The sequence below is a fragment of the Labeo rohita genome, chromosome 16, assembly GCF_022985175.1.
Source record: "Labeo rohita strain BAU-BD-2019 chromosome 16, IGBB_LRoh.1.0, whole genome shotgun sequence".
Classification (NCBI taxonomy): Eukaryota; Metazoa; Chordata; class Actinopteri; order Cypriniformes; family Cyprinidae; genus Labeo; species Labeo rohita.
The window spans coordinates 26,924,042-26,935,284 of NC_066884.1; the positions used below are offsets into that span (position 1 = coordinate 26,924,042).

The window sequence follows — 11,243 nt, forward strand, 5'->3', positions numbered from 1 at the left end:
GGAGACTAAATTGTTTTTCAGTAAATGGTGCCAATAATAGTAGATGTGCACTATAGAGCTGATATATTTCACGGCTCTCTGAAATACTTCATTCTGATTGGTCGATTATGGCATTCTGTGTTCTAATGACCTTTGCATAATGACTTATGAACTGTAAAATTGACATTTGTTGTCCCAGGGATCTGATTTCTTAAATAGTTGTGACAAGTCTCTCAATCCACGGTCTCACGTAATAAAATAAATTCACTCAAATCAATATTTCATTCCTATTATTTATTTACAAGCAGTCATATAAGAGGAAAATATACGGTCAGCTGGTCACTAATGCAAATTCTTCAGAGTTAGGCCAAAAACATACGTAATGCAAGTCACCAAGGCTGGAATCTGATCAAAAACATATAGTAAATACAGTAATATTGTGAAATATTATTACAATTGAAAATAACTGTTTTATATTTTAATATATGTTTAAAATGTAATTTACCGCTGTGATGCAAAGCTGAATTTTCAGCATCATTACGCTTCACTGTCACATGATTCTTTGGAAAACATTATAATATGCTGATTTGCTGCTCAAGAAACATTTCTGATTATTATCATTAATACTGAAAACAGTTGTGCTGTTTAATATTTTTGTGGAAACTGATTTTCTTTACTGTGTTTTTTTTTATTATTATTATTATTTTGATAGAAAAGAACAGCATTTATTTCAAATATGTGACCCTGGACCACAAAACCAGTCATAAGTCGCACGGGTATATTTGTAGTAATAATCAAAAATACATTGTATGGGTCAAAATGATTACTTTTTCTTTATGCCAAAAATAATTAGGATATTAAGTTCGTGTTCCATGAATGTATTTTGTAAATTTCCTACCGTAAATATATAAAAACTTAATTTTTGATTTGTAGTATGCATTGCTAAGAACTTCATTTAAACAATTTTAAAGGCAATTTTCTCGATTTTGATTTTTTGCACCCTCAGGTTTCAGATTCCAGTTCAAATAGTTGTACCTCAGCCAAATATTGTCCTATCCTAACAAATCATACATCAATGAAAAGTTTTTTTTATTCAGATTTCTGTTGTATAAAGCTCAGTTAAAAAAAAAAAAGACCCGTGTTGTTTTGTTTTGATTGTTTGTTTTGTGTAAAAATTTAAATGTAACAATTTAAACACCCTTGTTTTCATTTTTTGATTGCATCTACAATTTTACATTTCTATTAAAAACAGTTTTACTGACCCAAAACTTTTGAGCAGTAGCATAAATATCCTAAATATAAATACAATATAAACAAATTACTGCTATTATTTTAACAATTATTTTGGAAAATGTTGAATCCACTCAAAATGCTTCTTTAATAGATAAGGCTGATTATGCAATACTGAAGTTAAGTAACACTAATAACTAACTTCTGTTAATCAGATAACGAAGCATGGTTTTCGTTCAGTAATCTCAGAATGGCAAAATATTGGCCTGGTATTAGTAAATATGCATTTACAATAGACACACACTCACACTTTCCTCTCACCTTCAGCTTTGGCGATCACTATGAATGGAATAAAGTGACTTCATGTATTCACAACATTCTGAGTGGGCAGCGCTGGATCGAGCACTATGGAGAAATCTCCATCAAAAACTCCAACAGTGAAAAATGCCAGTGTAAAGTCACCTTCATCAAGGTCAGCTGCCTTTGCTTTTTGTCCATTTTGATAAAAACATTCTGAAATGTTTTATTACTCTGATATTCTTAAGGTTTTCTTAACACAGACGTATTTGACCGGTTGTGACTCACACCTGTTATTCTCACTGTCTGACATCCTTCACACGTGTAGGTCACACGTGATCTAAAACATGTCGGTCAGCTTTTCCTGGCCTTTCATAGAGCACCACATTCTTTAGTATCTAATGAGGGATCTCTGTGGCACAGTTGAGTTAATTGAACTCAGACAGTGAGGTCTTCAAAGACTTCCAGCAGACTTCAAGGACAAAGGGTCAGGCTTTACTAAAGCGTGAAAAAAAGACAGAGATCAATTAGGGCAAAGGAGAGCAAGATCAAAACAAGAAACAGGACCGAATGAGATTCTGAAAAAGTCAGATAATTATTCATGGCTCATCCCCCTTGAGATTCATTAAACTCACTGTCTAACTATCATCTGCTGGAGTATCTGACCTGCCACATTTGTGATATCTTGACATTTTCATATTTGTTAAGTTTTACATTACATACATACATAATAGTTTTTTTGGAGGCGCTCTGATTAAATGTGTCTGTGTCCTTCATAGGCGAAGTACTGGAACTCCAGCATGAACGAGGTGGAGGGAGCCGTCACAGACCACAAAGGGAAAGTCGTGCACAAGCTGTTTGGGAAATGGCACGAGGGGATGTACTGCGGCAGCCCACCCTCTGCTACCTGCATCTGGAGGACGAGTAGGAAGCAACACACACACACACACACACACACACACAGAGTCTGCCCTCATTTGAGATGTGCCACATTTTTCTGGTGCCTGCTGGCTGGTGTATTTTACAGACGATACAGTTACTTGTGTTTATTAGTTCTTTATTTATTTGCTTAATATTTCAGAATGTATTTAAATGAGCTTTTATTTGTGAATGTTTATGTGTACAGATCCCATGCCTCCTGACTACGAGCAGTACTATGGTTTCACCAAGTTTGCTATGGAGCTCAATGAGCTCGACCCTCTTACCAAACCACTTCTTCCACCCACAGACACCAGACTACGGCTCGACCAGAGGTAAAAACTTACATCTGTGTTGTTTAACATCCAATGAAAGCTCATATAAAAATACATTTAAAAGGGTGCTATTATGCTTTTTCACTTTTTGAATTTTAGTCAGTGTGTGGTTTGTATCTTTGGGCATAAAAAAGATCTACAAAGTTACAAATGTCAAAGTCCACTCCAAAGGGAGGTATTTCCTTTTTAAAAAATCTCTTTCCAAGAACTACAACGAACCGCTCCTTTGGACTAGTGTTTGTCTTCCACATGCAATGATGTTACAATGCAGTCCATTAGAATATCATTAAATTAAATCCTGCCTACGGAAATCTGAATTGTTGGGGGGTGGGTAGGGTTGTGGCTAGAGGGGATACAGCTCAGACCCAGAAACTAACAATGAAATTAATTGTTCTACCTATTAGATTGTGTTTTTTAACGTCTAACACCTACCCCAACGCTAAACATAGCCCTTACTATAATACAAAAACAGTATTATTGTTGTACAGTGTGATAAAAATAACATTAGATTGATGTGCACAGAGATGTATTCCTTCTAGCCTGTACCGGTGGGTAGGGACGAGGTGGGGGATTAGCCAAACTTTAGCGGTGCAGCACGGAGAGCCGCTTCAACAAGCCGTAGCGCGGTGGTATAAACACAAGCGTTGACTAGAGTGGCCGCTTCAGAGCAGTAACACGCTGCAGACGTGTGCAGTACAGGGGGTCGAAACACATGCCGAAGCCGCGATCTACTGTGGTTGCCGCGTCAGAGCCATAACGTGCCGCAGACGTGTGTAGTGTGTGGTGAGATTTATTCATCATACAGTATAGATAGCTTCACTTACAATGCAAATATTTTTTAAAATGCATAAACTTGGTTTCGGGCAATGAAATGATGTAAAATAATTAAATAAATTAGCATGATAATATCATGTATTGGCGATCTCGCAGGCTGAGGATAGGACTCAACATTACTGTAGCGTATTATTTACTCACCCTCCATGCATCCTAGGTGTTAATGACTTCCTTCTTTCAGATGAATGCAATCGGAGTCTAATAAAGTCTAATAAAGTGCATCCATCCATAATAAAAAAAGTGCCTCAAACGGCTCCCGGGGGTCTCCTGTAGCGAATCAATGCGTTTTTGTAAGAAAAATATCCATATTTAAAACGTAAGATTCACTATTAATCTAGCTTGCGCTAACTGCTTTGACAAGGGGCGTGGCAGTACTGAAACACCGTCTAAGCTGTTCACCAATCACAACGCACTGGGATAGTTAACCAATCATAAAACATTTCCTTTTTTCGGAAGGCTGGCCTTCATTAAACCTGGAACTAATCGAGGTATTTGTGCCAGGCTGGGAGAAAGGTATTGTAAATTATGTCAAAAATATTGCGTTTTTCAAACCACCAAGCATGAGAGTATGTTCTAGTATACCCCCAAAACAAAATCAAGACTTTGAAAAAGAGCATAATAGGACCCCTTTAAAAATACTGAAAAAAAAGTCATATTATGAAATATTATTGGAAATTAAAAAAAAAATAGTTTTCTATTTTAATATACTTTAAAAAAATAATTCATGCAAAGCTGAATTTTCATCAGCTGTTACTCCAGTCGTTCTAATATGCTTACCTCCAGAAATCATTCTAATATGCTGATTTATTATCAATTTTGGGAACAATTGTGCTGATTAATATTTTTTTGGAACCTGTGATTCTTTTTTTAGGGGTCTTTGATGAATAAAAAGTTAAAAAGAACAGGATTTATTCAAAAAAGTTTTTTTTTTTTTCTAACAATATAATTTTTTGTATCAATTTAACACATCCTTGCTGAATTAAAGTATATATTTTTTCAAAGAAAGAAATAAAGAAAACAATTAGTCACCCCAAACTTTGAACAGTAGTGTATATTGTTACAAAAGATTTCTATTTTAAATAAATGCTGTTCTGTTTAATGTTTTATTCATCAAAGAATCCTGAAATCACAGGTTACAACAACAACAAAAAAAATATATATATTAAACAGCACAACTGTTTCCAATATTGATAAAAAAGTAATAAATCAGCATATTAGAATGATTTCTGAAGGATCATGTGACACTGAAGACTGGAGTAATCATGCTGAAAATTCAGCCTTGCATCACAGGAATATATTATATTTTAAAGTATATTAAAATAGAAAACCACTATTTTAAATTGCAAAAATATTTCACAAAATTACTGCTTTTGTTCTGTATTTTTAATCAAACAGCGTTGATGAGCAGAAAAGCTTCTTTAAAAACATTAAAAATCTTTTTTATACTTAACATATTACAAATGTAGTAGCAATTACACTACTGTGCTGATAAATGTAATGCTGTTAAACATTTTAAATAAAAATATACAACAAAAAAATAAATAAACCAGTTTGTGCAACTTTGGCCTAAATAAATGAAAAATATACTACAAATTAGCAATGATAGAATAAATAAAAATTAAACTTAATTAAAAATAAATAAATAAAATAGACATTAAACTAAATTGAATATTAAAAGCTGTTTTGACTTTGGTTTATTCATGTTCATTTTATTAATTAATAAAAATAAATTGTAATCATTTTAATATTAGTTTTAATTAACAATATTGCAGTAGATATTGCCAAAGAAACTGGACAATTATCAAAACTTTGAAGTTTCAGTATCTCAGAAGAAAGTAAAATGTGATTATTAAAGGGATAGTTCATCCAAAAATGAAAATTCCCCCGTGATTTACTCACCCTCAAGCCATCCTAGGTGTATATGACTTTATTCTTTTAGACAAGTGCAATGGGTGTTATATTAAAAAATCATAATCATAATCCATCATAAAAAGTACTCCACATGGATCCATATATGCGTTTGTGTAAGAAAAATATCCATATCTGTATAAACCATAATCTCTAGCTTTCCTAACTGCCATACCAGTGTTCACAAGGAGAGTGCTGTTCCAGCGTATGGCGTAGTAACTAATAACTAATTAATATTGATGAGCTGAGTAGTTGCCATTGTAAGATCGTATACCGATTTAAGACGATAACTTTACTACCAGCAATTTTTGACATACACAGTTGGAGTTATTCTGACATAAATGTGTCACAGCCGATGAGACCAGACGGAAACGTCAGGGCCACCAGACAATGACATTAGTGCATCAGTCATGTTATGCAAGGACAAATGAATTTTATATGTGACTGTTTGTATCTGCAGGTTATTGGAGGAAGGGAACATTGAATCTGCAGAGGTGCAGAAGCAGAGGATCGAACAGCTGCAGCGAGAGAGACGCAGAGTCCTGGAGGAGAACCACATGGCACATCAACCTCGATTCTTCCAGTATGAACGACCTACCCTACTTATTGTGTTTTTAAGCCAAATCCAGTTAGTTCTTAAAAAAAAATCTGCTTTATCGCCAACAGGAAGTCCAAAGATGACACCTGGGTGAGCAACAACACCTACTGGGACTTAAGGAAAGATCCAGGATTCAGTAACCTTGACTGTCCGGTCCTCTGGTAACGCAGAGGCAGCCAATATACATCTGTGCTCACTGTTGCCTACTCTTATCTGTTCTGGCCAACATTACAGCTTCAAGAGACAACACACACACCTTTTAAAGTGCAGCAGAGACTGATAAAGCTGTGAGAGACTGGTGGCTGCATAATTACAGTTGGATTGTTTCAAATCATTCCTTAATATTTATTATTTAACGTCCCAGCAGTTCAGTTGCCTTAATATGCTTACATTATGTTGTAGTTTTATTTATGCAAATGGATCCCTTGGAAGTATGAGAAATATGCAATCCTGGCCCCGTTCGTTTTTTTGTTTTGTTGCTGTGCATCGTAAAGTAGCACAAGAAACCAAGAGAAAAACTGTTGGATTGTGGTCTCTTGTGGCTGAGTGTAGTACTGCAGGTGACCACAGTCTAAAACAGATGTATAGTATGTTGTCAGAACAAAACTGCGTCGTCTACCTCTTAAAATCAAACCATCGAGGAACTTATGATGTATATTAGACTATGAATATAATACATATAATGCCTTATATAAAATTCTATACATATTATTTGCTAGAACTTTTAATCAAATCCATTGTATCGTCACAAAGTATTGTAATTATACGACCGCCTTTTACTCTGAGACTCTTGAATGAACAAAATGTTTGAGGTTCTCAGAAATATTTATATTCATCTTAACTTATTCACAAGACTGACAGACGGCTCAACAATACTGAACGTTACCATCACACATGTGAGCCTGGCAGTGTTTGAAAGCTTCTTCCACACAGTTTGACCTGTAACCTGTGCTCATTTCACTACGCACTACGACAAATGATTTTGGGGGACTGGGGTACTTGCGTGTTGATCGCTGCAGCGTTTCCTCTGTCCTTCAATAAAGACTCATTTTAAAGAGTTCTTGTTTTTTTATTTCAGACCTACAAGAGATAGTTCACCCAAAAATGAAAATTCTGTCATTAATTACTCACCTTGTTGTGGTACTTGTTGTGAAAGACTGACACAGAGGAGAAGAAATTGTTGAATAAAGTTGTTTTTGATTTCTTTGCGCACTAAAAGTACTCTTGTAGCTTTGTAAAATAAAGGTTGAACCACTGATGTCTATTGGACATGGACTATTTTAACAATGTCTTCACTTCCTTTCTGGGCCTTGATTGTGGTAGTTGTGTTGCTGTCTATGCAGGGTCAAAAAGCTCTTGGATTTCATAAAAAATATCTTCATTTGTGTTCCGAAGATGAATGAAGGTCTTACGGGATTGGAACGACATGAGGGTAAGTAACTAATGACAGAATTTTCATTTTCGGGTTAACTAAACCTTTGAAACCTTTTTCATCCAACGCTTCATCAACTGGCCATATTAGTGGCCCTGAATGTAAACAATACCACTGAACTGTACGAAACCCGCATATTTTGCTGATTATTGCTGCTGTAAATGGTCAATTATTGTCATGTTTTGGGCTGTACTAAACGGTCGGACCGAGAAAAACATTTGGAGTACTATAGACTGTCAAAAGCTATAACAAATTAAGGAGAAGAGTGCAATAAACTAAGGAACAAAAGATGTTTGTGGTTGGCTAAACTGAACCAGGATTTCCAGGGCAAGAATCTTGACAACATTCATGTTTGTTCTTATAATTTCTGGTCAGTTAAGTGAAATATTAGGCTAATTTCTTAATCAATACTGCTCGTACGTATCTTTACCACCTATCAAAATATTGTGCCCTTTCCTGCTTACTAAATCCTTCTCTACATGATTTAGCAGATTTTTCTGTGGTTTAAACAATGTAAATTAGCAGAATAACATATTCAGTAGTACATTAACCGTTCAATTAATTCTGTTGTTTACATCCGATGGTATTGTCTCGCATCCGGGTAACTGACCAAATCATCACATAAGTGCAAACCTTCTTTAGGCTCTTTATGAAGGTGAAAAAATAATTTTAAAATGTTCTTCAGACTAAGAAAAATGGTTCTTAAACTGTTGACTAAAGATTGGGGAACCAAAAATGGCATTTGTGAAGTTTGATAGTAATAGTTTCTAGGTGAATCAATTGTCGTGCAAACACATGCCGCTCAGTCAACACATGACATCATGCGATAAATGCAGTGACAGCACACAATTTTCATACTTTAATACTCGCTCATTGTGAATTTAAAATGCTGAGTATGTTAAAGGAGAAGTCCACTTCCAGAACAACAATTTACAAATAATTTACTCACCCCCTTGTCATCTAAGATGTTCATGTCTTTTTGTCTTCAGTCGTAAAGAAATTATGTTTTTTGAGGAAAGCATTTCAGGATTTTTCGTCATATAATGGACTTCAATTGTGCCCCCAATTTTGAACTTTCAAAATGTAGTTTAAATGCAGTTTCAAAGGGCTCTAAATGATCCCAGCTGAGGAAGAAGAGTCTTATCTAGCGAAAGGATTGGTCTTTTTTTTTTTTCGAAAAATAAAAATGTGTGTACTTTTTAAGCACAAAAGCTCGGGTAGCACAGCTAACTCTTGAACGATTCATTTATTTTGAACGAATCTTTAATGTGACTCGCGAAGAACGAGTCGTCTTGGGGAGTGATTCGTTGTGCATGCGCAACATCCTATTAGGTTCTTTTTTTTAAATTAATGCTGTAGGGAACGTACAAAACAAAAATCCAATGTCCTATTAGGTTCTGTACTGGAATAGAGCATGGGAATCTACGTCACTGCGCATTGCATTCTGGGTATCGCCGCCATGTTTTAGGACACGCTAAATAGCGTACAATGAGAATAAATACAAATCATTAGAGGAAAAAACGACTGTATATGCGTTAATATTTTTAAGAGCTACTTGCACTTGCCTAGAATAAATGTACTAATATTGGTATCCATTGCGTTCATTCGAGCACTGAATCGTGTGGCCAGAACACGACACATACACACTCACAGAAATCATACGGCTGCCTTCCTCTGTACCACACAGGACCAAGTTAATTTCTCTTTTGCAGTTTTTAGTAACTAAGTGGCACTGATATATCTGCCAGATAAAATGAACACACCATAACTTGATCTCAGCCAGTTAATCATGTAAGTGAACCACTGCTCTGCATATTTTATGTGTATCTCAGATGTCTGTTCTATTCAAAAGTAAGTGCCCTGCGAACTTGAAATATTCCGCCCTGATTACAGTTCGAAGACAGCGTATATGTTCTATTCAATGGGCATTAAAGTGTGCAAGACATGGATTTAAATTGCATTTATTTACAGAGGTATATTATGTCACGCTTCTCTAGTAAGTTTAGTCTGTCCCTGTTGAAAAAAACAGCATATGCTGGTAGGTATGTTTTGGTGCTGGTTTAAGATGGTCCTTAGCTGGTTTATGATGATCCTTTGCTGGTTTTTGCTGGTCATGTTGCTGGTCAAGGACCAGCATCCACCAGCAAAGGACCAGCTTAAACCAGCACCAAAACATACCTAACCAGCATATGCTGTTTTTTTTCACCAGGGGTGTGTAAAGACGATGCAGGTGGTGGCGTAGCGCAAATCCATGAATGAATATTCCTAAGTAAAGTAAACACTGATGTATTTAATCATATATATCATATCGCCCTAATTTCATTAAGGGATGAAGTGCAATAAGTTTTACTGGACTTAAACTGAACAAATACACGATTTCTTACAAAGAGCTGCTGAACAGTAAATCAGATGAGTTGCTTTTTAAATACAAAGACAGTGATCGCAACGAGTCATATCACAGATTAAATTACATTTCCAAACGTGTTATTCATAGCGTGAGCACTTACAAATTAATGTGGATCGGAATTTATGAATCTGTAATAAATAATAAATAGAAATGACAAAGCCAGATTTTGAAGTTATTTATTTTCATTGAGCTGCTTTCGCTGTTGTGTTGTTTCAAGCTGAAAAGCATAAAATTGCGCTTCATTTTAGATCCGTTCTCCACTCCGGTCATGACAGCAGATATGGCAGTTTATGTCACAGCAAGCGTTCTCCATTCTAATGTGTTTTTAAATGTGCAATATACATTTTAACATCTACCTCCACTATTACCCAGTCTCCATGTGTCCATGTCCGAAAGTCCCAGAATGCCGTGCTTTGCTGACGTCATGTTCCCATACTCTATTTGTTCACCTGTTTCGAGTCTTCGGGTTTTTCGAGTCGTTCGTTCATCTTATGGGGCTGTCACGTGATGCTGCTAAAATTAACGAAATGATTTGAAAAAAGATTTGTTCATTTTCAAAGGTCCGAGTCAGTAAAATGATCCGAACTTCCCATCACTACTACGAATCATGTCTAAGTTCATTGTCTGTACTCCAGCTAAAAAAAGTTAGAGTATAATATAGCATTATTATGTTAGAGTATAACTTATTTTCTCCTACAACTTAAGAATCATCCGACACGTTGTACCTTTTTGTATGTAAACAGCGTTTGACTTACTTGCACTTCCTTAGTCTTTGCGCGTTCACTTTGTAAACACTGGGTCTGTAGTTCTGCCTGCGTTCAGCGTGACCTTTCGGCGTGATTCAATACGTAGCGTCGTGAACACGCATCCCAGAGCCTGTGCTACACAAGCTTTTGTGCTTAAAAAGTAAACACATTTTTATTTTCCGAAAAAAATGACAGATCGTTTCGCTAGATAAGACCCTTCTTCCTCGGCTGGGATCATTTAGAGGCCTTTGAAGCTGCATTTTAACTACATTTTGGAAGTTCAAAATTGGGGGCACCAATGAAGTCCATTATATGGAGAAAAGTCCTGAAATGCTTTTTTCAAAAACCATAATTTCTTTACTACTGAAGACAGAAAGACATGAACATTTTGGATGACAAGGGGGTGAGTCAATTATTTGTGAATTGTTGTTCTGGAAGTGGACGAGGCAGTTCAAATATCAGTCAGTGGGGGACATTTTACTTCCTGTTTCTCAACGCTTGAAACACCTGTACAGCTGTGTTCTGGACTGGAGAAATGGTGAGCTCCTGTAATGTTTGA

The 11,243-nt window shown here is 35.8% G+C and overlaps 1 protein-coding gene across 2 annotated transcripts in view; it reads left to right on the forward strand.

Moving 5' to 3' along the window:
* osbpl3b (oxysterol binding protein-like 3b) overlaps positions 1-7,156 on the forward strand; it is a 104,739-nt gene extending 97,583 nt beyond the window's left edge. For both annotated transcript variants that reach the window (XM_051131491.1, XM_051131492.1), the window contains 5 exons: positions 1,537-1,681; positions 2,286-2,430; positions 2,633-2,759; positions 5,962-6,084; positions 6,168-7,156. In XM_051131491.1, the coding sequence (XP_050987448.1) occupies positions 1,537-1,681; positions 2,286-2,430; positions 2,633-2,759; positions 5,962-6,084; positions 6,168-6,264 (637 nt within the window). In that variant the 3' untranslated portion in view covers positions 6,265-7,156. The remainder of the gene's footprint in view (positions 1-1,536; positions 1,682-2,285; positions 2,431-2,632; positions 2,760-5,961; positions 6,085-6,167) is intronic.
* Positions 7,157-11,243: the final 4,087 nt, after the last annotated feature.